Source organism: Eriocheir sinensis, chromosome 12 (genome assembly GCF_024679095.1).
Source record: "Eriocheir sinensis breed Jianghai 21 chromosome 12, ASM2467909v1, whole genome shotgun sequence".
Classification (NCBI taxonomy): Eukaryota; Metazoa; Arthropoda; class Malacostraca; order Decapoda; family Varunidae; genus Eriocheir; species Eriocheir sinensis.
Window position 1 is genome coordinate 23,625,285 of NC_066520.1, and position 26,663 is coordinate 23,651,947.

Consider the following 26,663-nt stretch of genomic DNA (forward strand, 5'->3'; position numbering starts at 1 on the left):
CTCTCATCTCCCGCCCGACATCTGCCTCTCTCTCTCGTGAGCTATTCAATTATCTAATCATAAGCACGGCGTTCGGCAGGAGGTGCACTTCGCCTTGAGCTAAAGGGCAAGGTTTCCTCCTCCCACGAAGCCTTGACGTGTAGCAAGACGTGTCAAATGGCCCGTTTCTCCCTCTGTAAGTCTTATCAGCTTCATCTTCGACCATTACTGGTTCTCTCAATGACAAAAGGCCTTTCCTAGCGTTTTCTATTTCTCTCTCTGTTGTTAGTGTTCGCCATCCTACCCCGGCTAATGTTCTAATATAGTCTAATACAACCCCCTTTTATAAGTTATTAACATCAACTTCATCTTCGGCCATTACTAGTTCTCTCAATGACAAAAGGCCTTTCCTAGCGTTTTCTATTTCTCTCTCTGTTGTTAGTGTACTCCATATTACCCCGGCTAATGTTCTAATATAGTCTCAGTGAGCAAAATCGGCGTTACTAAAAAGATATTCGCCCGAGCTATAAGTGAGATGGGTCAGTTACTACATCCTGCTCCAACAAATGATCTAATATAACCTTACTGTGAGAAAATTCGGCGTTACTGTAAAGATATCCGCCCGAGCTATAAGTGAGATGGGCCAAGTTACTACATCCTGGTCCAGTAAATACTCTAATACAGTCCTATTGAGTGAGACCTACTTACCATTCTGTCCACCACAAATCCACGCAGCTTTCAATGTCTAATCAGTCTACAACGAACCCACTTACACCCACTTACTTTTCTACTTACCGGGAACTTACTGACTCAAATTCACTCCTTTGTAATGTAAGTAATACGAAGCACCTTTCAATCTACATCTACTAACCCATCTACCTACGAACCCACTTACTCTTCTACTTACCGGGAACTTACTAACTTACTCGTACTCATTTGTAAAGTAGATTAATACGAAGTTATGTTTTTTGTTACTTTATTTTTCCGTCTGAGGGACTTGCAGTATAAACACACGGCTCTGTCAGGCAACATTCACCTCTGGCGTCACGTATACACACGAAATGAACACTTGAAGGTCGCCGCCGCGGAGACCTGGAGTGGGTGACGGGTTAAGGCACCGGCCTGCTCACTGGCTGCGTCGCCCCTTGCCGCGTATTCCCGATCTCTCTACTGGTATGTGCCGCCTACTCTTGAACAGGGCAGGTTACGTTAGGTTAGGTTAGGTTAGTGATTGGAAGTGGGGTTAGATTAGGGAAGGTGGGGTCAGGTTAGGGAAGAGGGGGTTACGATAGGGAAGGTTAAGAAGTGGGGTTAGGTTAGGAAGTAGGGGTTAGGTTAGATTAGGGGAGGTTAGATCAGAAAGTGGGGTCAGATTAGGTTAGATTAGGGAAGGTAGGGTTAGTTTAGGGAGCGGAGTTGGGTTAGGAAGTGGGGTTAGTTTAGGCAGTGGGGTTAGGTTAGGTTAAATTAGGAAAGGAGGGGTTAAGGTGACCAAGTGTAATTTTAAGTGGGAATCACATTGAGGGTATTTTCCAGAGCACCCCGTGGTTAGGTTCGGAGCTACAGGCGGGCGTCTTCACTGGGCGACCACATACCTATAGAGAGATGGGAATATGCTCCCCGGCCCGGCACGGACGCGGGGGAGGGCGACAACGCAGGAATGTTCATCGTAAAGGGCTTGGAAGTAATGAAATAGTGATTCTCTCTCGGCCTAGTCTGACGGGGCTTTCGTTAAGGGCTCGCATCCTTCTCCACGATGATCTTCTTGCTTATTTTGGGCCTGGTCTTCTTGCCAATGACGATCTTGATCTTCTTCTTCACCTTGAGGTCCGGCTGAGTGTTCCCTGAGACTTCCTCCGACTGGCCAACCACTTTTCCAGGGGAGGAGGAGGCGCTTCCATCCACACCTTCGATATTGGCTGGTTCCTCTCCTTCGTTGTTCTTCCTGCCGTCAGCTGCAGCCTTGGCATTCTTCTTCTTCTTCACCTTCCCCTTCAGGTTCCTGGCGGCCAGCAGCTCCGGGGTTTCTTGGGCGGACGTGTCGAGGAAGAGCGTGTCGCAGGTGGCAATGTCCGCGCACAGCTCCTCGTCCTCGGCCTTGATCTCCACCTCCCTGGCGATCAGGTTCCTGGCGCTGCTCTTCCGGCCGCCGCCTCTTCGTATCCGCTCCCCCTTCCGGCTCGGCGACGTCACTCTGATGGAGGTCGGGACGGAGAGCCGCAGCACCACCTCCTCGCCGGACACCTGGAGGTCATCACACGGCCCCATGCCCAGGTGCGAGGGCTGGGAGGAGTAGCGATGGTAGGCGAGGTTACCGTTCAGCACCGACTCCCCCACATCGTCCACGCTCTCCACGGTGGACTTCCTCAGCCACAAGACATGGTCATTATCGAGGCCGCTATCTGAAGGGGGCGAGTCGAGGTACTGAAGAGAGGCGTTGGAGTGGCGAACTCGTGAGTCTGGCGGCAGCAGGAAGTGGCCGTACTCCTTCTCTCTCCTCCTGCTGAAGGCGTGGTCATTTAGCTTTCCCCGCCGGGTGAGCGTCGCCCGGTGCAGCTGCGAGGCCCCGCGGTGAGTGGGCCGCCCGGTGAAAGCGATGGGCGGGGGACGCGTGGGCCGAGCGGGGCGCCGAGGGTCGTGAAGTCTCGTCTTGGCCACCACCGGTTCCAGCGCCTCGGGCTGACGCGAGCTGCCGCCGCCGCCACGGAACACAGCAAGGGTTAGTAAGAAGAGAGAAGCAGTGTTAGTAGTAGTAGGAGGAGTAGGAGGAGAAGGAGGAGGAGGAGGAAGAGTTAAGTAGCAGTAACAGTATTAGAAGTAGCAGTAGCAGCAGCAGTAGTAATAGTAGTAACAGTAGTAGTAGTAGCAGTAGTAGTAGTAGTAGTAGTAGTAGTAGTGGTAGCAGTAGAAGTAGTAGTTTAGTAGTAACAACAGTATTAGAAGCAAAATCTTCACTATTAACTACATTCCCAAGCACTAGCAATCATATTAATTAATGCTAAATACTCATCATGAAGCTACAACTACTACTACAAATAATGAACTAATGACTCACTAAAATTCTCCGATAAAACAACCAAAACTCCACTGTCAGGTATTTTGTGCACCTGGACGGCGGCGCCACTGACACGCAGACACCTGGATGGGACGACCACCCGACCTAGCCAAGATAAACATGAGGGAAGGCGAGCGGAGGAATCCCTGAGTAAACAAATGAGCATCGAGACACCAAGACTAAAGGGACACCTGGACCATGACGCAACGACGGCGGGAGGTGAGTTAGTGTCATCTGATTCCCTTCGTGAGTACTTGAGAGCCAACATAAAGGTCTCTGAGTAAGTGTATGTTCATTGAGACAGTACGGCTTAAGAGAAACCGATATACCGCGATGCAATTACATGGGGAGGTGCGTTGGTGTCATGTAATTCCCTTCGTGAGTACTTGAAAGCGAACGCAAAGATCTCTGAGTAGGTGAATATGGATCAAGACACCAAGGCTTAATTAAGAGAAATCTATATACCACGTTGCAATTACAGAGAGAGGTTCCTTGGCGTGATGTAATTCCCGTCTAAGTCCTTGAAAGCCAACACATAGATAATAATAATAATAAGTAACTATGCATCTGGTTTTTGAGGTCAGAAGGAAAGGTAAGAATGTGAAGCTCGAATTTAAGCGTACGTACTTTGTTCCACGTACATAAATAAGTCTATCTGTTCTTGTTTTGTATTTTATGTTATCTCATGTCAAACTACAACCAGTAACGAAGACGAACTAACTAACTTATCAACGAAGACATTGATATCGTTTCTTATTATTTATTTAGGTATTTCCTTATTTATTATTTTTATCAGCTTTTATTATTTTTTTACTAGGATGAAAGTATTTTTTTCTGAGGGTGAAAACTGACTGGGAAACAAAACATATCGAAGCGTGGAGAAAAACTGGCCAGGATGGGAGGTGGGGAAATCCAAATAGCCACGGAGGATAAAACTTACTGAAACTTGAAGAGCGCCAAGGACTTAAGACGCAGGAAATAGCCACGGAGGATAAAACTTACTGAAACTTGAAGAGCGCCAAGGACTTAAGACGCAGTAAATACCCACGGAGGATAAAACTTACTGAAACTTGAAGAGCGCCAAGGACTTAAGACGCAGTAAATACCCACGGAGGATAAAACTTACTGAAACTTGAAGAGAGCCAAGGACTTAAGACGCAGGAAATAGCCACGGAGGATAAAACTTACTGAAACTTGAAGAGCGCCAAGGACTTAAGACGCAGGAAATAGCCACGGAGGATAAAACTTACTGAAACTTGAAGAGCGCCAAGGACTTAAGACGCAGGAAATAGCCACGGAGGATAAAACTTACTGAAACTTGAAGAGCGCCAAGGACTTAAGACGCAGGAAATAGCCACGGAGGATAAAACTTACTGAAACTTGAAGAGCGCCAAAGACTTAAGACGCAGTAATAACACGTGCAGTGGGGGAACCTTGGCGCCACCAGCCCTCACGTGATCACTTGACTGACGTAACTGACTACTTTTAGATAACCTCTGAGATCATATTCCACCTCCCGTAGAGCAAAACATCCAATACTATATACCAAACCCTTCATTAGACCATTCATCAGGCTACACAAGGAAACGACGAGCATAAACGCCGTCTTATACTCGTGTTTTGTTTCAGTCTGGTCGTACCTTCATACATATCAAGTTCATGGTCATTTCGTATCCCCAAAAACCCCACTGCGTAGTTTTCGAATGCATCGCCGACAACAACAACTTCGCCCGTACTCTTCGTGACCTCGGCGAGATAGTGCAGACGCCAGAGAGGCCGAGGGTGGGGTGTCGCCTCCTTACTATGACTGGCCTTTGATACCCAGACTATTTAGTACACACACTCAAGTAGTAAACAGCTGACATGTGAGAGAGAGAGTGATGTAGAGGGGACGATGCGGCAGCGCTGTAGGGAAGCTCGGCGCCCCACCAAAACGAACTTATATTTGTGTCGGGTAGGAGGGAGGTAGGGAGGGAGGTAATCGGAGAGGAAGGAGGAGAAATAGGAGAGATAGGAGGACAGGAAGGAGAGGTATGAGGAGAGGGAGGAGGTAGGAGGAAAGGAAGAGAGGTAATAGGAGAGGAAGGAGGAGAAATGGGAGAGACAGAAGGACAGGAAGGAGAGGTATGAGGAGAGGGAGGAGGTAGAAGAGAGGTAGGAGGAGAGAGAGGAAAATAAGAAAGGTGAGATAAGAGGAGAGATAGGAAGGGAGGTAGTAGTAATAGGAAGAAGGAGAGATAGTACAGGAATAGGAAGGAGGAGAGGTAGTACAGGTGAGGTAAGAGGAGAGGTCGGAGAGGTTAAATCACAGGTGTCACGGCTTACCTGGTGTTGGGGTGTAGTCGGCTGTTCGGCTCGCCATCCCACCATACGCCGACGCTCCCCTCTGCAACGACGTCCGTCCATCTGTACTCCCCGCGTCTCCACTCCTCCCTCCGCCTTGTGGCTATATCACACAAACACTCTACTCTTTAACACTACTAATATGGACACTCTCACTCCTTAACACTATTGATACGTTGACTGGTTATTATGCCCCACTATTTCTGTTTATATTTTTACAGCAAGGGAGGCAGTTTAAGGGCAAAAACTAAAGACAGCAACAGAAAAAGCCCGCTAGACCAGCATTTCCCAATCTGGGGGGGATATTTAACCTGAGGGAAAATATAAATTACTATAGTCTGTTCACGTAAGTCCGACCCAAGCTTACAATATAAACTTCAGCGTCTTTGCAAGCTGAGTGCTGATTGTCTACTGCTATGGCTTCCAAGTTTTCTTTAACCTCTGTTTGTGTTTATCTCACGCAGCACTTTCTGCTAATCTGCACTGTGCTTACGAACACGCTTAGGTTTATGTTGTCAGCTTGGGTCAGACTTAAGTGAACAGACTATACCAATTAGTCGACTGAAAAAAGAATCTCGTAGAATGCGTCAATTAACTTTTCTTCAAGTATATAGAAATAAAAATCAACACTTATGCTACGAGTGACTTAATTGTCTTGTGTTTGGCTACTTTTTTTTTAAACAAAGGAGACAGCTCAAGGGCACAAAAAAGTAAACAATAATAAAAAAAAAAAAAGCCCGCTACTCGCTGCTCACATAAAGAATCTAAAGAGGTGGCCGAAAGAGACGTCAATTTCGGGAGGAGAGGTGTCCAGATACCCTTCTCTTGTGTTATTAAGCAAGTGTATTTCGTGTTTTGGCTGCTTTTTTCCTTGTTCACATGAAGGGGGGAATCCGGATGGTTGAACTGGTTGAAGGGGGAACGATTGAAAAAAGGTTGGGAGCCGCTGGCCAGACGAGAGAGAGGAAAGGTCAATTTAGGGTGGAGAGGCGTCCTGATACTCTCCTTAACATAATTATTAGGCATTTTATTACTTGGAACTACTTATATTATTACTGTTAAATGCTCCTGTTTAGTATTGGTATTATTATTATTATTATTATTATTATTAGTAGTAGTAGTAGTAGTAGTAGTAGTAGTAGGAGGAGGAGGAGGAGGAAGAGGAGGAGGAGGAGGAGGAGGAGGAGGAGGAGGAAGAAAAACAGAAGAGGTAGAAGAGAAAAAAACAAAGAACAAGAACAAAAACAAAAAAAAGAACAAGTAGTAGTCGTAGTAGCAGGAGGAGGAGACGGAGGAGGAGGAGGAGGAGGAGATGTAGGAAGAGAAAGAGGAGGAGAAGGAATACCAACAGCAAGGCAAGCCCCAACCCACCCCAGTAGACCTCAACACCTTACCTTCTGTGTCGCTGATGGCAAGTCTGGTGGCCACGAGCTCCTCCATCCGCTCCATGTAGCTCTTCGTCGTCCCGTCCAGGTAACCGCCCAGCTCCTGAGGCTCCCGACCGTCTGCCTCGCACCCGTCCTGCGGCACACGACTCTGCTATACATCCTCCAAGCACAGGTTCAAGGTCCGCACTCTTAAACGTATCGGGCTCCCATTACGACAGTTTACCAAGGCCCCAGAGAAGGTTAACCGGGTTTTCATGGGTGGTTTTTGCAGTTCGAGATTCAGTAGTCGGGTCAAACTACCACCAGCTACATAAAACAGCCCATGAAAACCCAAGCTATTTCTTCGAGAGGCTTGTCAAACAGGTGGTCTGGGTTGAGGATACGTTCAAGAGTACAGGCTCAGGATTCAGGCTCATAAAACTACCCATGGAAACACCCAAAACCACCACAGCCTCTACCATACCCTGAACTAATGTGGGAGTGGATGTGTGTAACCCCCCGAGATGTTTAAGACCATGGGCCGAAGAGAGAAGAAGGGGAAGTCGAGGGCGCATAAAACTACCCACTGAAACACCCACCACCATCACAGCCTCTACCAAAGCCTAATCAAATGTGGGTGTGGGTGGGTGTAAGCCCCGAGATGGTTGAAGATATGGGTAGAAGAGAGATAAAGGGGAATTCTATGGCTGGGAAGGGTACTATCACAACTTACGGTAGAGTACTGTTCCCTAATCTCTAAGTATCAAGATAATATGATGAGGGCAGGAGGTGCGGCACACGGGAATGTATAAACAAAAGCTGAGTCTGTTCATTCGAAAGATAGACGTTTACAGAAGGTTTCGGAATAATTGCCCAAAACCACTGATGAGTTTTAAGCAGTCGAAGAATTGCTGGATCAAGAGAATAATACAATATCGGGATTAATAAAGCCTGGGTGAAAAAGCGAGTAAGATAAACGTTTGAATAAGGGAAAATGAGTGAGATTAACGTCTGTATGAGGGAAAATGGGTGAGAAAAACGTTTTAATACGGAAAAGCGAGTGAGATAAACGTTTGTAAGAGGGAAAATGGGTGAGAAAAACGTTTTAATAAGGGAAAGCGAGTGAGAGAAACGTTTATATAAGAGAAAACGTTTAATTAAGAGGAAATGCGGGAGATAAACGTTTGAATAAGGGAAAAAAAGGTGAGATCAAACGTTTAAATACGAGGAAACAACAACATCCATTCACTGATCAATTTAGTGTGTAACAACCAAACGTGTTTTATAATAAGAGATTAAATTTTCTTAAGACTAACACTTAGTAAAGAGCCAAGCCAAGTCTCACACTGCAGAAGCGAATTGGAACATGAAGATTTGCAAAAGATGTGTCGGACCAAGGAGGAGCTACCCAGAGACCACGACCCTCACGTTCTCTTTCCTTCTCGCCAGCCAGACAGCCATACGATATTATAGTGTTGCGTGGGTGGTGGTGAAGACATTCGTAACACTGGCATCACTACATTAAACTCACTACTGCCAACAACGCCAGCACGTACAAAGACATCCAGATTCACTCCTTCATTGCTCTTCACGGGACTATGCAACTCAACCCAGCTTGATATAGTTGCCTGAGATGGGTATACGTACTTCTTCCCTTGAGTACATTGCCACGACCGATACTGGCCCAGGAGTTATCACACCCTCCGTCGACGAAGCTCTCCCAACCAGCAAAAAAGGCCCCGACAACACCTTTTTTGAGCGATAAGCAGAGAGACAACACGACACTGACAGCAACGATGGTTTGAGATGCATTTTTAATCGTAAGGAAAGGCGGATGCATGTCAAAATAGGGGAAAATAAAGGCATGTATGGAACGTGTGTGTGTGTGTGTGTGAACGAAGCAGTCAGTCGCCAAGGCAACACAAACATAGAAAGCCTTACTCCTTTTGCCGCTCCCCTTCCCCCCGTCCTCTACCGCACCCTCACCACTCGGACTCCCTCTCTCTCCTACCCTCTCCTCCTTGTCCCTCCTTGCAACTCGATCCGACGGCGTGAGTGAGGAGAACAAATGAGCCACGAGTGCAAGGCGAGACTTCCCAGAGACGGGCGTTGATGCTTAAACTGCAACAACAGAAAACACAGTAACGTCCACGCGAAATGTGACCCAAACGACAAATGTGAGCTACCGTAAAGAAGCCCGTGGCAAAAAAAGGGGGGACTTGTATTAAGGCAGAGTGGCCCATGTCCGATTTCGTTGTCAAACTCTACTACAGGGACACAAAAACGTTAAAAAGATGTGTAAAAATTTCTAAAATGTAAAAACAAGCAAAAAAGGGCAAGAAAGCAACACCGTAAAATACAGATGCGTTACAGGGGTAAGAAAGAACAAGTAAGCAAGAAACCAGCGGACCCAAGCATAGCAAAACCACCGAGAGCAAATCAGGCATCAGTATAAAAAAATCCGCGCGCGCCAGAAGAGACCCGCCCCAAAAACCGATCCTCAGCGAATTTCAGAAGTCCTAACGAGTCTTGGTCTGGGTCTCGACACAGATAGAAGCACACACACACACACGCACACACACAAAACCTTAAGGAGCAAAGGAAGGCATCGTGTCAGAAGGCCAGAGGAGGCGAGGCGAGGCGTGGAGGGAGAAAAGCCACAAATTGACGAGGAGAAAAAGCCGAAAAAGCCAACAACATCAATAGTTACTTGGGGACGGAGAGGGAGGCGCGGTGTGCGTCTGGGTGAGCTGAGGGAGGGATGACCGCCCCCCGCCACCGCCCCCCTCACTCTGCCGGGTACAGTAGAGGAAGCCGTGCAGTTAGCGGTGTCACGTGACTAGATAAGCTCGTCATGAAGTAAGGACAATCGCAAGTGACGGTCGTAAGCTCGTCTCTAGGCCCACAACGTCATGACATTCTGGTGCATAGTCGTCGTAGGCTTGCTCAGTGCAGTGTTAGAGCAGCTGCTTGTAGGGATCTAGCCCGTAACTAGGAACCACAATGCGATAGGAGTGTTGTAGGCACGTCTGTTAACCCACAACATAAGACTTCAATGGTATAGCATGGATGTAGTCTTCCTCTAAAGCCTATTGATTGCAGTAGTACAGAAGCTTATGGTATTAGGGCAACATTAGGTCAAGTAAGGAAAGGGACTCTTCACTAGACTGTTGTAAGCACGTCTGTTAGCCCACAACACCATAGGAACTCAAATCCATGGTCGTAGTTTCCCTAAGAAGCCTACCCTTTGAAGTAGTACAGAAGCTTATGGTATTAGGGCAACATTAAGTCAAGTAAGGAAAGGGGCTAGAAATGCCAATGCCAGGGGACTGTTGTAAGCACGTCTATTAGCCTACAACACCATAGGACCTTAAGTAAATAGCCGTAGTTTTCCTAAGAAGGCTATTGACTGCAGGAGTACTGAAGCTTATGTACTGTAAGAAACTAGAAAGAGAGAAAAAACATAAGAAAGAAGAACCAAACAAGCGACTCAGTAATGTTCGTTCGAGGCTCACAAGTCCGGAATGGAGTGACCTGCGCACCAGTACAGCAGATCCAAATCTTTCTGTAGGAACTTACATCACAAACGGAGGGAAGGACTAACAAGAGATTCATTAATGTTCGTCCAAGGCTCACAACTCATGAATGGAGTGACCAGCGCGGCTCCAGTAAGCATTCCTATACCTACACTACTATTTCCTCCTGTGTAAACTAATATCACAAACGGAGGGAAGGACTAACAAGGAATTCATTAATGTTCGTCCAAGGCTCACAACTCATGAATGGAAGGATTAGTTTGACTCCAGTAAACATCCCTAGACCTACACTACCTCCTTCTATGTAAACTAATATCACAAACGAAGGAAAATTAACAATAAGAAATTCACTAATGTTCGTCCAAGGCTCACAACTCATGATCGGGGTTACTAGCAAGGCTCCAGTAAACATCCCTAGACCTACACTACCTCCTTCTATGTAAACTAATATCACAAACGAAGGAAAATTAACAATAAGAAATTCACTAATCTTCGTCCAAGGCTCACAACTCATGAATGAAGTGACCAGCGCGGCTCCAGTAAGCAATCCTACCCCTACACTACTATTACAAGCCTCCAATCCCTGTTGAAAGAGATACGGTCCACGGCAGGGCAACATAACACGATAAACGGCTCACTATCAGTAGGCACTTCACTCTGAACCCAAGGTGGAGGGCCCCGAGAGCCTGGTTCATAGGCGTGGACACTCGGCATGTGGCAACAGTGATACAGCCTCCGTTAGATAAGTCCGGGATGTCTTATCATGTGTGAATCAGCCTTGGCGCCGCCCTAAGCCCTTGTACTTGATGCTTGTCAGTGCTTGAGGTCCTATTGGTGCCACACGTATTCCTTGAGACTGAAATCAGCCTTAACGTCTCCCTAGATTATCACATTCCTCTCTTGCGGTGAACTTAACCTTCCATATTCCTTCGCCTTATGTGAGCGTTTCAGTTTGGTGTGTTTGAAAGCATGAAAGCCAATACTCGCTCATGTCTCCACTTGTTCAGGCACTGTGACGAGTTTGATGGGACACTTCAACGCAAGCATGAGGTCAGACATGTCAAGCCAGAATGGAGTAGCCGATTTCGAGGCGAGCGGGGCCGAGAAGTTCAGAGTTGAGGATAAAGAGCATTGAAGCTATCCCTTAAGATTAATGCTTGTTTTGGTAATACTGCTTCAGTCAACTTAGATCTCTTCCATACGATTTTAAGATGGAAAGAAGACTAATGTAGTGAACTAATGGACAGTACTAAATGTTCTTCGCTGATATGAGAACGAAGAGAGTATCAGCTAAATGAGGAAGTGAGAAGCTGAGTGCCCCTTTCAGTCTGAGATGGGGAACAACATATGGGCTGTAACTTACGCTGAGAGGAAGACTACTGTAATTAACTAATGGGTCTAAGAAGTACTACATGTTTTTCGCTGATATGAGAAACAAGAGGAGAGTATCAGCTAATGAGGAAGGGAGAAGGTGAGTTCCCCTTTCAGCCTGAGACAGAGAGAAGACAAAGGGACTGTAACTTACGCTGTGGCTGTTTTCTTTGTGTCTGTTGCTGTTGAACCTGAGGGCCAACGTCTCGGAACCTGTCACGTGTCTCTCCGGCGGGGCGGGAGAAGACAGACCCTCGCGGCTGGAGGAGGAGGACTGTAGGAGTGGCGGACGGATGAGACTGTGGCTGAACCTGCGGAGGGGCGGCGCGGAGCAGGGCAGCGGCAGGGCCTCCTCCAGCCTGTACTGCGTCGGCCTCAAGCTGGTGCGGCCCGAGTGGAGATCCAAGACGCTGCTGGAGGTCGGTTTCTCCAGCAGCTTCTTGAGGCATGGCTTGGTGTCTGGCAGTGACTTGGAGAGGGTTGAGTCCTCGGGGCCTGAGTCCACGGCAGAGTCCCTACGATGCCTGCCGCCCCTATCCCTTTCCGGAGGCTCGCGGCAGCTGCCCACCGGAGACCCTGAAGACCCGGAACGACTGTGCTGGGAACTCTTGCTGCGCCGCTCACATTTTTCCTGAGGGAGGCGAGGCAGCGGCAACTGTGTGAGCGTTAGACTGAAAACCGTGGAACTGGGGCAGGAATTACAAGCTGCTGATGCTCTCTAAGTGCGTGTGTGGGTGTGGGTGGGTGGGTGTGTGGTGTGTGGTGTGTGTGGGTGGGTGTGGGTGTGGGTGTGTGTGTGTGGGTGTGTTTTTAAGGCAAGGGGGGCAAAATACAGCAACTAAAAAGCCTGCTAAACTCTTTTCCGGCGATAGAAAAGAAGAACGAATACAGACGAAGGAAAGCTGTCCCATGGGTTTACCAGCAGAAGGGATAAGAGAATGAAGATGCTGGCTAACTCTTGCATAAGGGATTTGGATGAACAGGGATGAACAAGAGGGAGATGGGGAGACAGGCAATGTTAGCAAGTTCAGAAGAGCAGTCAGCATGAAAGTATCGAAGACAGAGATAGATTTGCGGTGGAATTCAAGAGGTAGAAGACTGCTGATAAGAGGAGGGGAGTCGATGAGAAAGCTCTGAATCACTGGTACCGGGAAAGTCACACAACCCTCCACTCACCATCCTCATCTGCGTGGTGACCCGCTCCACCACCTGGGCCACGCTGGTGCGGCTCCCCACGCCCTTCCGCCGCGGGTTCCTCACAAGCTTCTTCTTCCGCAGCCTCACCGGCGTCACCTGGCGGTCCGACTCCTCGCTGCTTGAATTGGTCTCGCTGGAATGGCCATGGCGACTTCGTGTCAAAAACTGTGCCTTAACAAGTAGAGACGTAAGTGACTATTGGCTTTATCTTGCAGTGTGATCAGTTGCTGGCAGGAGAAGGGCACGAACAATTCTGATTACACTTTTTTCCTAATAGAAGAAAATATTAATACCGCTTTTATAACATTTCTAATTACAGTGTTTTTTCCTTTACCGAAGAAGAGATTTAAAGGGATGGAGAAAAGTCAAGAAGGATCAAATTTTCCTAATAGAAGAAAATATTAATACCGCTTTTATAACATTTCTAATTACAGTGTTTTTTCCTTTACCGAAGAAGAGATTTGGGGGAAAACACGTCAGTAGCCTCTAAAAGGGATGGAGAAGAGTCGAGAAGGATCAAATTTTCCTAATAGAAGAAAATATTAATACCGCTTTTATAACATTTCTAATTGCAGTTTTTTTCCTTTACCGAAGAAGAGATTTGGGGGAAAACACTTCAGTAGCCTCTAAAAGGGATGGAGAAGAATGGAGAAGGATCAAATCTTACCTACGTCACCCAGTTATCCAATTACAAGGGTACAAAGATAAGACCAGAGGGATCTAATACCACTTGTAGGACAACACACTGGAGTCTATGATTGAAGAAAAACTAGAATGGGAAAAGAGGGTACCACGTATAAGCTAACCTCCTTATTATGGAAGATGTAGAATTAGGTCAGATAATGCTAATCTCGAGGGGTCTAATATGGCTTTGAAGATTGCAGTTTTATCTATGTAGGCTAGAGATAGAGATTACAGAGAGATATGTAGGGGAAAGGGGACTGTCACGTATGGGCTGACTACCTGACCTCCTATAGTGTCCTTGTAACCTTGTGTATTTTTGCATCGCAGTGGAATCTGATCTCACCTGAAGTCGATGGAGGCTGGTTCGTCAGCGCTGGATCCCTTCTTGATGAGGCGTGACCACAGCTTGTTCCTGAGCTTCTCCTACGCCTGGGGAGGAATTGAATCGGTTTGTCAGATCCACGACCACAAAAACATGCCATAGCTAGTGTCATGAATATATATAAAGAGTCTGAAACTATGTTATGCGTCTTTATAAACACAACCCGTCACGTTTTTGTTTTCTCCACGACATATCTCTTTGGGCGCTTTGCTGAGCCACTTTCATGGATCTTAATGATAACAATAATGACAATAATAATGTGAGTGCCAGTACTTACCGTTCAAGAGAGTGTCCACAGGTAGGTAATAGTAAAGAAAGGTTAAAAATTAGTGTAAGGGACTTTTGGCAGTAACGATTCGACCCCATACAAACCAGCCTCACTAAAATTACGTATGTTTTAAAGACAAGGAATACAAACACTAATAATATATACTGTTTTTGACGTAGTGAGAAAAAAAAAAGATAAACACTAATAACCAACTAATTAAGAAGGAGAGAAAGAAAGAAAAAAGAAAGAAAAAAGACAAACGAAAGAGTAAGGAAAGAAAAAAAAAAGAGAACGAAAGACAGAAAGAAAGGAAAAAAACAAAGAGAAGAGAGAAAGGAAAACAAACAAAGAGAAAGACAAAGAAAATGAAAGAAAAACACGAAAACAAATAAAAAGCAAGAGAGAACACCCACCTACCCACCTACACACACACACACACACACACACACCTTGATGGGCTGCGGGTCGAAGTACTCAAAGAGGGTCTCGCAGAACTGCCGGCCCATGGATTGGAAGTCGTGGATGTTGTAATGAGTGCCGGCGCGCGGACCCTCGGAGGCCCCGCCGAAGGAAGCCTCCATCGTGTAGGAGTGGAGGACGCCCATCATCCACACCACCACCCGCGCCGTGCCCTCCTTGCAGCGATGGACTTTGAACTTGCAGCTGCGGAAACTGAACTGTTGGGGGGAGGAAAGGAAAGCGTGTTATTGAAGAAAGCAATGAAAGAGGAGTTAAGGGAGGATGAAGAAACCGATCATATGTATCAAGTGGAAAGGAGATTATAAGAGCAAATGTATTGATGAAAACTTATAGTGGTGAACCTCAAACTTGCAGCTGCGGAAACTGAACTGTTGAGGGGAGGAAAGGAGCGTATGATAGCGACGTGCGTAGTGCGGCTGATGTGGAAAGACCCTCAAAGTCCATGTGGTTAGTGGGGCGCCTTTATAGCCGGATGGTAAAGTGGACGCGGGTTCACTCCTACGTGTCGGAAATGTATGCTTGCCCCTTTCCCGGCTAAGACCAATTACTCGTGTGTGTTGCGTCGCGTAGAGGTCGTGTGGAGTCTGGGTATTGAGCGAGTACAGTAAAGAGAGAGAAGTCAAGCTAAAGAGAACGTTCGCTCGTATCAAATGGAAGCAAAACGGTAAAAGCAATGAGAGAAAAGTGACTAAGAAGAGCGATCACCTATATCAAGTTCGCTCTCTCCGTTACGCCTCCCTCTGCACCATTCCTCACCAGCTGAGTCACGAAGCAGTTCACACTCGAGGCAACAGTCCCTCACCTTGTCCCCGCCGTTGTAGTGCAGCAGCAGCGGGAAGATCTGCTCCCTGAGGTGGTTGTCCTGGTTCCGGCGGTTCTCGCAGCCGTAGATGAAGATGTTGTGCTTGCGGGAGTGTGCGTGGAAGTCGCCGTACATCACCACGCCGTACTCGTCCATCAGTCTAACAAGGAGAAGAGAGACAGGAGGTAGAAGGATTGAGGTGAGAGCAGCATTACCAAATTATCGTACACATCGCATCGCATTTTCGTTGTTTCTGATCGATTATGACAAGCAAAAAAAACGAGAACCATCTGTATTTAACCTTTTTAACGATAACTTTAATATTCTGTCGTTATTTGTGTGCTTACGACAATCTTGCATCCTAAGAATAGTAAATGCAGGGTTCAGAGTACAACTTGGCAACGCTGGGTGAGAGGAAGAAGGGTTGTGGAGGAGAAACTTTTAAACATTAAGAGCACTCATTAGAACTCGATTAACCTCCTTTTTGGCCTCTGGAGATGGTTGGTGTGAGGGGTGGGAGCATCTGACAATACCAACCAAAATACCGACTGGGAGAGATAGAGAAATGAGATACAAACACAGAGACAGAGAGACCGACAAGCACTCCAGCCACTGCATCCACAGCTCCCTCACCTCCTGACCATCGCCTTCGTGTGCCAGATCGCAGGGAACATCTCCTTCACCACCATCTTGTACTGGCGGTTCAGGTCGCGCCCCACCAGCGAGCAGCGATGGTTCCCCACGATCACGCCGTCCGGGTTGAGCATCGGGATGATTTTGAAGATGAACTGACTCCGGAGCTCCTGAGGGCGAGGGATTGGTGGATGAGAAGAAAAGAATTGAATGGTGACGAGGAAATAAAGGAAGGAGAAAAGGAAAACAACGATGAAAAAGACGGCAAAGAAACGAAGGAATAAACGAGGAGAACGTGACAAAGAGGAAAGGGTTGAGAAAGGAAATATTAAGGAGATGGACCCACAAAGGACAACAAAGGAAAATGACTACTTGATAAAGAGACACAAAGTTACAAATTGAAAAACAAGAAGAGCAAGACAAGGAAGGAGAGGAGCGAAAAGTGTTAGGAGTCCATTTTCATTTTATCATTGCTGCATATATATTCTTTAAGGAGATGGACAGACATGAGCGAAATATGACATGGAGGGAGACGAGATAAGCTGGGAGTCTACTTTTTTTCCTCTCTTTGTTTCCCTTTCTTTTTTTTTTAGGGTGGACTCACGTGCGCCTTGGGGTGGTCGGCGGTGAGGAAGTCCAGGACGCCCTTCATGATCCACGAGGACGGGGTCTCGCCGGGGTGGACGCGAGCCGACAGCACCACCGCCCTCTTCCTCTGCCGGTGGTGGTGGTGGTGGTGGTGTTGCATGGTGAAAGAGGACATGGATTTGATTTCTTTCTTTCTCTCTTTCTCTCTCTATTATATTTATCATTCTAGTGTGTGAACAAATTCCATACTAAACATCATAAGCAAAGAACAGGAGGAGGAGGAGGAGAAGGAGGAAGAAGAGCTAGCAGATGCGAGGAAGAGGAGGAGGAGCTTGCATATGGGACGAGCAGAAGAAGGAGGAAGAACAGGAGGAGAAGGAGAAGAATGAGGAGCTAACGAATACAAGGAACAGAAGGAGAAGGAGGAAGAACATGAACAGGAGAAGACAGGAGGAACAGAAAAGGGAGGAGGAGGAGGAGGAGGAAGAGGAAGAAGAAAGGTCTAACACACGCAAAGAACAAAACAGAAAAAGAAGAAGAAGAAGAAGGCGAAGGACGATATCAAACAAAACAGACCAAGAAAAAGGAAAAAGAAAAGAAGATGAAGGAGAACTAGAAGGACCTCAAGTAAACCAGACGACCCCCTTAACAGCCTAACCACCCCATCAGAGGCACCCACCAACACCTCCCTCATTCCCTCCCACCCTTCGTGCTAACCTTGGAGTCGTCATCGTTGTCGTGGCTCGTGATGGTGAGGAGGTAGACAGGGTTGCCGGCCAGGGAACGACACAGGACCCGCTGACGACACACGCTGGCCTTGAAGGGGTCGTTCTGAGGGGGGGAGACTCGGGGTAAGGGAAGTAGTAGTAGTAGTAGTGGTAGTAGTAGTAGTAGTAGTAGTAACGACAACAGCAACAAAAGAATAATAATAATAATAATAATAATAATAATAATAATAATAATAATAATAATAATAATAATAATAATAATAATAATAATAATAATAATAATAATAATAATAATAATAATAATAATAATAATAATAATAATAATAATAATAATAATAATAATAGTAAAGAAAATAAAAATAAATAGCAAGAAGAAAAGACAAGAAAACAAGAAAAAGGGAAGAAAATAACACAAGGACAAAAAGAGACAAGAAAATAAGTTAAAAAAGAAAATAACAAAAAATACCAAAAATAAATAAAACAAAAATCAAAAAACAGCTTCAAAATTCTCCCTCTCCCGCTCCCTCAGGTTCCCGCAGCCCCCCTCCCACCTGTATGGAGAGAAGGTGTTCCTGGAGGTCGGAGTAGGAGTAGGGGTAGCAATGGGCCAGGTGCACCGTGTCGTGGTCGTGCGGGAAGGTCACGTTGAAGCTCAGGGTGTAGGAAGGCGCGTCGTCCTCACCGTCGTCGTCGCTGTCGTAACATGTGGCGTCGTTGCTGATAGGAGAAGATAGATAGATAGATAGATAGAGAGAGAGAGAGAGAGAGAGAGAGAGAGAGAGAGAGAGAGAGAGATGTTAGTTCTTCATTTAGCTGTTGATGTTGATGTTTGTTGCAGAGAAAGTGATTATGAAGGAAAACGAGGGTAAGAGATATACATTACTTCCTTATTAACTATCGATGTTATATACTTACGTCGTCAATATCGAAGGCAAATGCATTAACTCGCAGTCTTTCACGGCATCCAGTACATAGGAGTTAATGGACTATGGATGTCGTTTCGAGGACGGTATGTGTTAAGGACAGACTGAAAGGCTCACTAATCGACTACCAGACAGACAGACAGACAGACAGAGCCACACCCAAGCAAAGAGCCATTGTGTAGCGAAAGTACGTTCATGTCTGCGTGTTTATAGCAGTTTTACACACACACACACACACACACACACACACACACGGATGAGCTACTCTTTCACTGCTTTGCTTTTTTTTTTTCTTTTTACGCCAAGAAACGTGATTAAGACAAACGTTCCTGCATTGTTTTTCTTATTTTCTTTTTTTTCTTTTTCTTTTCTTGTACTCCAGCGTGGCGTGTCGGTCCGTTCGGTAATTTGTTTTGCTTATCATAACAGGTGAAGAAAACGTGGCTAAGGATGTGTATTAGATGGGGGACTTGTCTATCTCTCTTTAGTTTTCTCTCTCTCTCTCTCTCTCTCTCTCTCTCTCTCTCTCTCTCTCTCTCTCTCTCTCTCTCTCTCTCTCCCCCCCTTACTGTCATTTTCCTGCTTTTTGTCATTTTTCACGAGTAATATTTCTTGCTTATGTCGAGGTCCCGTCAACGTATTTTGGGGGACATTTCCAGGTATTTCTTTTTTTTTTTCTCTTACATTTCCGGACATTTTTTCGAACATTTTCTTCCCTCCTGTATTTCTTTTCTTTTTGTAAGGTATTTTTTTCGGATTTTCACTAATTTGCTTACGTGGAGGTCTTGTTATTTTCTTTCTGTATTTTCTTTCTCATTTACTATTACATTTTCTTCATTTATTTATTTTCGAGACATATTTTCTGGGTATTCACAAACTTGCTTAATAAGTCGTCTTGGGGTATTTCTTTCTACGCCATTTCTCTTTGTTGTTTTTTTCTTCTTCTTCTCTTCTTTTTAATGCATTTTTTGGTACCTATAATCTAACCTGCTTACGTCAAGGTCTTGCAAGGGTCCTTTGATCTTTTTTGAGGCACGTTCTGGCATTCTCTAACTTGCTTACGTCAAGATCATGCTTCCTTTTTTCTGGTATTCTCTAACTTGCTTACGCCAAGGCCATGTTTTCTTCTTTTTCAGCATATTTCGAGGGTCATTTCCAAGTATTCTTCTTCAGGTCGATGACGAAAGCGCTTAACCAAGGAGAAAGAAACAAAGACATAAACATTCCAGGGTAATAGTTGTTCTTGTCTGTCTCTACAACTATATATTCTCCCGAGGCAGTAAATATCCCTGTAATTTGAAGGTTCCGTCTGCCAAGGTCATACAGCCGCCGGTACTTAGAGAAATACAAACAGCAAAGATAAACAGCCTTGCCAAGAGTGACTGACGGAGCTCATGATGGAAGAATAGAGGAGAGGAAAGCAGAGGAGGAGGGGGACGTGGTGGAGGTGGAGGTGGTGGTGGAGGTGGACGAGAAAAGAATGAATAATGATGTCATACCCTGGTTTTCTTTTAATCTACTCAACACGTCTCCTCCACTAGCTAAAACCCTTCATCGACATCGTTATTTTCTTCCTACACTATTCTCTGTGGCAACGATAACAACACTAACAACGAATAACAACACCTAACAACACGTTCACAAAGCACAAACCATACATCATAACACATAACAACACCAACAACAACCCCATCAACAACACCCCAAAGAGCACTAACACTAACGACCCCCCTCCGGTAACCCCTTCACCAGCAGCAGGCAGAGCAATTAGGTGTTATTTCAGCATTCCTCGGCGGGGCATGTTGGGGCGAGTCAGCGCCAAGCGAGGCACGCGCGTCGGCCACTGCCACCGCGGATCGATCAGACTGTCTCGGCCACAGACGGGAGGCGTAGGGCGGTGGGGGGCGTTAGGGATCAGGTGGGAAGGTGAGGGGGGACTAGAAAGCGAGAGGAATGATAGGGGGAGGTTGGGGAGGAAGGTGAGGGGGCATAGGAGGCGTTGGAGAGCATGTGGGAAGGTGAGAGAGGAGCTAGGAGGCAGAAGGAAGGGACTGGGCGTGGTCGGGGAAGCATATGGAAAGGGAGGAAAAGGGGAAGCTTGGGGACACTATAGGGCCGAGAGCTGCCTTGGGTATATGCCTCAACCCCAGATGGGACATAAGGGAAATGCTGGGAGACGTTGGGACACATAAAAGAAGGTTAGGGACACCAGAGGATGGAGAACTGTGCTGAGGAATTGCCTTAACCTCAGATGGGACATAAGGGAGGGTTGGGAGACGTTGGGACACACAAGGGAAGGTTGATAGTTGTGGTGTGGAAGTCCCTCAAACCAAACTGGGACATAAGAAGGGTCGGAACGGGTTAGGGAACAGTCAGGACCCCGAAAGAGACAATGGATGGGCCCTAACGCTGGGAAAATTAGCAGTGTTAGTGTGACCACGTTCCAGGGGGGTAAAGAGGCGTGCTGGGTAAGTGTCACAAGGCAAGATGGGACACAAGGGAGGGTTGAAAGGGGTCGGGGAACAGCCAGGATCCCGAAACAGACAATGGACGACCTGTAACGCTTGGAAACTGAGCAGTGTGAGTGTGACCATGTTCTAGAGGGTGAAAAATCGTACTGGGGAAGTGTCACAAGGCAAGATGGGACATAAGGAAGGGTTGGAAGGAGTTAGGGAACATCTAGGGCCCCGAAACAGACAATGGAGTGCTCGTATCGCTGAGAAACTGAGCAATTTGACCACGTTCTATTAATCTAGGGGCAAAAAACTGTGCTGGGTCAGTGTCTTAAGTGTCACAAGGCAAGATAGGGTGCAAGGGAAGGTCAGGAGACGTTAAAAAAGCAGTCAGGACGGCGAGAAAGAGGAAGGAATAAAGGAGAAAAGGCAGCGAGCGGACGGTAGCGCCGGGAAACAGAGTGTACCCAAGGTTTGTTGACTTATTCATTGTTATCGGCGCGCTGAGCAGGAGGACAAACACTGCTGGAGGGGACACAAGGAGCGGCGGTGATTTGGGTTCGTCTAGAGGCGGGGCGACTCCCTTCCCTTGCCGTAGGTCAGGGAAAAGGTCCGAGGTTAAGAGAAAGGGAAAGGGAGGGGTCACTAGGTCCATTTCGGCTCCCAAGAAGACACATTTGACAAGGTTTTCGTAGGAGTTGAGGTGGTGGGCATTTCCAGGGGTAGTTTTATGACCCTGGTGGTAGTGTGACCCTTCTTCTGTACCATGAACCTAAGAAACATACATTTGAAAAGGCTTTCGTATGGTTGTGGGGAGCATTTCCAGGGGTAGTTTTATGACCCTGGTGGTAGTGTGACCCTTCTTCTGTACCATGAACCTAAGAAACACACATTTGACAAGGCTTTCGTATGGTTGTGGGCAGCATTTCCTGGGGTAGTTTTATGACCCTGGTGGTAGTGTGACCCTTCTTCTGTACCATGAACCTAAGAAACACACATTTGACAAGGCTTTCGTATGGTTGTGGGGAGCATTTCCAGGGGTAGTTTTATGACCCTGGTGGTAGTGTGACCCTTCTTCTGTACCATGAACCTAAGAAACACACATTTGACAAGGCTTTCGTATGGTTGTGGGGAGCATTTCCAGGGGTAGTTTTATGACCCTGGTGGTAGTGTGACCCTTCTTCTGTACCATGAACCTAAGAAACACACATTTGACAAGGCTTTCGTATGGTTGTGGGGAGCATTTCCAGGGGTAGTTTTATGACCCTGGTGGTAGTGTGACCCTTCTTCTGTACCATGAACCTAAGAAACACACATTTGACAAGGCTGTCGTATGGTTGTGGGGAGCATTTCCAGGGGTAGTTTTATGACCCTGGTGGTAGTGTGACCCTTCTTCTGTACCGTGAACCTCAAAAAACACTCATGAGGACCCGATTGATCTCGTTTTTGTCCTTTGGAAGTAGCTGACGTGAGGATGGAAGCGTTTGACAATACGAGTTTTAGGTCCGCGCCCGACGACCGACTCTAACCTGACTTAAAAATTAACCTCGAATGACTCCTTAATGTGGCTGTGGTCCATAATACGAAAGGCTGGACTGAACAAGGCTGGACTGGACTGGGCTGAGGGCTACCTTGACACGTCCTACCTGAGAAGCAAAGTCTACCTGCCCCGGCTAATCATGGGGAGCGTGCGTGAAATTACCTTAATAACAGCCCAGCCAGGTAACAAGGTGACTCACGTGTCTGAACCCTTGATTGATGACGTGTTTCACCTTGTTGTGAGAGCCTGTGATTACGGCGTTCGTCAGGGTGGGAGAGTAGAGGTGTTGAAGCCTACAGAACACAAAGAGAGCGTGAGCCTTGCTACTGTGTTCGTCTTGGTTATAAGGTGTCGAAGTTTATAGAACACAAAGAGAGCGTGAGCCTTGCTATTGTGTTCGTCTCGGTTATCAGGTGTTGAAGCCTATAGAACACAAAGAGATCGTGAGCCTTGCTATAGTGTTCGTCTCGGTTATAAGGTGTCGAAGCCTATTGAACACAGACTCTGAACCTAAAGAAGCCTAAAGAAGAGAAAGGAGAAAAGAAGGAGAAAGAAGAAAGAGAAAAAAGACAAAAGAAAGAATGGAACCAAACACAAAAAATAAAATATGAGAGGAAGGAAGAGGGAAATAAGACAGACCCAGAAAGAAAAGGAGAAGAGGGAACAGAGAGAGAGAGAAAAACGATAAAGAGAGAGAAAAAGGAGAAATGAAATATAGAAAAGCCGATAGTCAAAAGGTGGGTGGTATTGCATAATTTGGGAACCGCTGGTCTAAGTTATCTTTCGGCCACTCCTCTAACTCTTTTTAGGAGCAGGGAGTAGCGGGCTTTTTTTCACATTTGTTACCTTTTTTTATGCCCTTGAACTGACTTCTCTGCTGTAAAAAAAAAAAAGTGAATCACGAACAGACCCCACGAAGTAAAAACGTGTTGGTGCGATTCGTCATTCAGTGTTACCAGTCCCCCAACAGACCCCAAAAGTACAACCCGTGACCTACCTGTCGTGGTTCTTGAAGTACACGATGTTGGTAGCGCAGCGCCGCCAGCCCACGCCGTGCAGATCACCCTCCTTGCGAGAGTACATCAGCGGCCGCATCCCGTGGTTGTAGAGACTGTCGCCCTTGGTCAAATTCACGATGGAGAACCTGAAGGGAAAGACAGAACAGAACGAGGCTTATCACAACACCTCATATCCAACAGCGGGGGCTTTCGTAACAATGGGGTCTTTTGCCTAATGGAAAGTGTGGTATTACTGTAGAGACTGCCGCCCTTGGTCAAGTTAACAATCCAAAACCTAAAGGGAAAGACAGAACAGAACGAGGCTTATCACAACACCTCATCTCAAACAGCGGGGGCTTTCGTAACAACGGGGTCTTTTGCCTAATGGAAAGTGTGGTATTACTGTAGAGACTGCCGCCCTTGGTCAAGTTAACAATCGAATACCTGAAGAGACAGACAGAACAGAACGAGGCTTGTCACAACACCTCATATCCAACAGCGGGGGCTTTCGTAACAACGGGGTCTTCTGCCTAATGGAAAGTGTGGTATTATTGTAGAGACTGCCGCCCTTAGTCAAGTTAACAATCGAAAACCTGAAGGGAAAGACAGAACAGAACGAGGCTTGTCACCACACCTCATATCTAACAGCGGGGGCTTTCGTAATAATAAAAAGTCTTCTGCCCTAATCGATGGGGGGGCATTATGCAGAGGTCATCAGTCTCTGGGGAACTCTAGGGATCTGCGAAAAGGAGTTACGTGATCACAGACAGGGCCGGGGAAATAGGACGAGCTTAGCCACAGGACTGAATCGAGGGAATTAAACTGGTGAACCGTGGCGGGGGATGTGGCTGTCAGACTCATCCTTTCCCCCTCATCCCTCCTCCTCCTCCTCTCTCTCTCACTCCGTCTGGCCTCCCCGTCTGCTCTTCTTGTTGGTGTTTGGAGGTTACGTAACTGTGGCTGGGGACGAAGAGGATGAGATACAAGGAATAATAATAACAATAGACTGGGGTGGAGGTAAATGGGGGACTGTAGCGAGGAGAAAAGGATGAAAAAATATATATGTCTGTGGCTTTTGTGTGTGTGTTACGTAATCATGCCGGGGAAAGAGAAAAGAGGAGAGAGAGAGGATGAAAAATGTAAAGTCTGGAGCGAGCACGAAGAATGGATTGGCGGTGACGGGAGGGGAAGGAAAAAATGATAGCCACTGAAAAGGAGAAAAGGAGGAAACAGAAAGGAGAAAGAGGAGAGAGAAGGGAAAATGAGATAGAACAAATACAGAATGATAAAAAAACACGAACGAAGAATGGATTGGCAGTGACGGGAGGGGAAAGGAAAAATTATATCCACTGAAAAGGAGAAAAGGAAGAAACAGAAAGGAGAAAGAGGAGAGAGAAGGGAGAAAGAGATAGAACAAATAAAGAATGAGAGGAGAAGGGAAAAATGATAGCCAGTAAAAAGGAGACAAGGGGGAAACAGAAAGGAAAAAGAGGAGAGTATCCAGAAACCATTACAGAGAACAGACAAAAAGAACAGAAACCATCACAAAGAACAAACAAAAAACAGATTAACAAGAACATCAGAAAAATAACACAGCCACCCCTTCAAAACGAAACAGAGACCTCAACCACCACCACCACCACCGCCAAGACCCAAAGGCATACCAAAAGCTGTTAGGGGAATTGGCGGACAGAGAACACGGATGGCTGGAGGCGGAGGCGGCGAGAGGGTCCAAACTAGGGCGTTGTTGATGCTGGTGCTGTTGCTGAGGCCGTGGCAATTGTGACGCAGTGATGGGTGGGTGGGTGGAGAGAGAGAGGAGGGAGAGAGAGTGAGAGGTTGAGGACGAAGAGAAAGAAGAGAGATTGAGGAGGGAGGTTAGGAGAGGGAAGAGGGAGGTGGAGTGGATAGTGAGGGTAGGAGGAGGGATGGAGAGAAGAGTGGAGGAGAAGGAAGACCAATAGGGAGAGTAGGAGAGAGGGAGGGAAGAAGGAAGAGAAAGGGTGAGGACGAAGAGAGAGAGAGAAGAGAGATGGAGGACGGAGGTTAGGAGAGGGATGAGAGAGGTGGAGTAGGGAGAGAGAGCAAGTGGGAGGCAGGGAGGGAAGAGAGAGAGAAGCAAGAGAGAGAGGTAGAGAAGGTAGGTAGGCCCGCAGCGCTTCCAAATTATCGCACTCAGAGCCTCGTACTTACCGATGTCTGAGCCATAGCTATTGCCAAAAAACACCTATTATTTACCATTTTAACGATAACTATATATGAAGGCAGTTATCGGGTCGAGGAGGCAGCTTTGGGGTCGGATATCGGCAAACATAGGAGGCTGAGTACGACAATCTAGCAACGTTGAAGAGGAAAATAACAAAAAGGAAAGGAAAGGAAGGAAAAGAAAAAGAAAGAATAAGAAAAATTAGAAAAACAAGAGAAAGAAGAGGAGGAGCAAAGGGAAGCGTAGGAGGAGGACACGGAAAAGAAATACAAAGATTAACAAGATTGACTGTCTGGTAAGGAGAGAGGCGAGGAGAGGAAGCAATACGCAATCTCCTGAGACAAACCAGACGGTGAGAGTTTAAGAGATGGAGAGACAGACAGAGAGTGAAACAGAGAGAGACACAGAGACATAGAGTTCTCCAGTGGGTAGAGAAGGTAGGAGGGAGGGAGGCGATGAGAGGAAGCTATACGCAATCTCCTGAGACACACCAGACTGTGAGAGTTTAAGAGATGGAGAGACAGACAGAGAGTGAAACAGATAGAGACAGAGACGTAGAGTTCTCCAGTGGGTAGAGAAGGTAGGAGGGAGGGAGGCGATGAGAGGAAGCAATACGCAATCTCCTGAGACAAACCAGACGGTGAGAGAGTTAAAGAGATGGAGAGATAGACAGAGAGTGAAACAGATAGAGACAGAGACATAGAGTTCTCCAGTGGGTAGAGAAGGTAGGAGGGAGGGAGGTGATGAGAGGAAGCAATACGCAATCTCCTGAGACAAACCAGACGGTGAGAAAGAATTAAAGAGATGGAGAGAGAGACAGAGAGTTAAACAGACAGAGAGACATAGAGTTCTGCAGGGTTCTCGTGCTCACCTGTAAGTTATGTCCTTCCTGGTGTTGGAGACGGCGAAATAGAACCACTGCGTGTGCCTGGAGGTGTACATGTCCGCCCGAAGGTGCAGCTCGTAGTAGCACTCTGACACCTGCACCGCCTGGGAACACACACACAGATAGATAGATAGATAAATAGAGAGAGATAGGAAAGAGAGAGGAAGGAGAGAGGGAGAGAGGGGAAGAGAGGAGGAAGGAGAGAAAGGGATAGGGGAGGAAGAGAAAGAATAGAGAAGGAAGG

At 46.7% G+C, this 26,663-nt stretch overlaps 1 protein-coding gene and 1 long non-coding RNA gene across 5 annotated transcripts in view; one reads left to right on the forward strand and one right to left on the reverse strand.

Moving 5' to 3' along the window:
* Positions 1-1,662: 1,662 nt before the first annotated feature.
* Positions 1,663-26,663, reverse strand: part of LOC126997668 (cytosolic carboxypeptidase 2-like) — a 59,594-nt gene continuing 34,593 nt past the window's right edge. For 2 of the 4 annotated variants that reach the window (XM_050858896.1, XM_050858894.1), the window contains exons 5-18: positions 26,405-26,523; positions 23,327-23,473; positions 17,965-18,130; positions 17,403-17,516; positions 16,702-16,812; positions 16,098-16,267; positions 15,465-15,624; positions 14,632-14,859; positions 13,876-13,955; positions 12,828-12,981; positions 11,806-12,282; positions 6,772-6,898; positions 5,360-5,480; positions 1,663-2,668 (exon numbers count right to left, since the gene is read on the reverse strand). In XM_050858896.1, the coding sequence (XP_050714853.1) occupies positions 1,711-2,668; positions 5,360-5,480; positions 6,772-6,898; positions 11,806-12,282; positions 12,828-12,981; positions 13,876-13,955; positions 14,632-14,859; positions 15,465-15,624; positions 16,098-16,267; positions 16,702-16,812; positions 17,403-17,516; positions 17,965-18,130; positions 23,327-23,473; positions 26,405-26,523 (3,132 nt within the window). In that variant the 3' untranslated portion in view covers positions 1,663-1,710. Of the gene's footprint in view, positions 2,669-5,359; positions 5,481-6,771; positions 6,899-9,454; positions 9,537-11,805; positions 12,283-12,827; positions 12,982-13,875; positions 13,956-14,631; positions 14,860-15,464; positions 15,625-16,097; positions 16,268-16,701; positions 16,813-17,402; positions 17,517-17,964; positions 18,131-23,326; positions 23,474-26,404; positions 26,524-26,663 lie in introns of all 4 variants that reach the window. The other 2 variants (XM_050858897.1, XM_050858895.1) reach the window with 2 other exon arrangements.
* LOC126997671 (uncharacterized) lies at positions 2,564-14,053 on the forward strand. The gene is made up of 4 exons (XR_007752254.1): positions 2,564-2,698; positions 3,074-3,253; positions 12,930-13,035; positions 13,860-14,053. It is a non-coding gene; the product is annotated as an uncharacterized LOC126997671 (long non-coding RNA).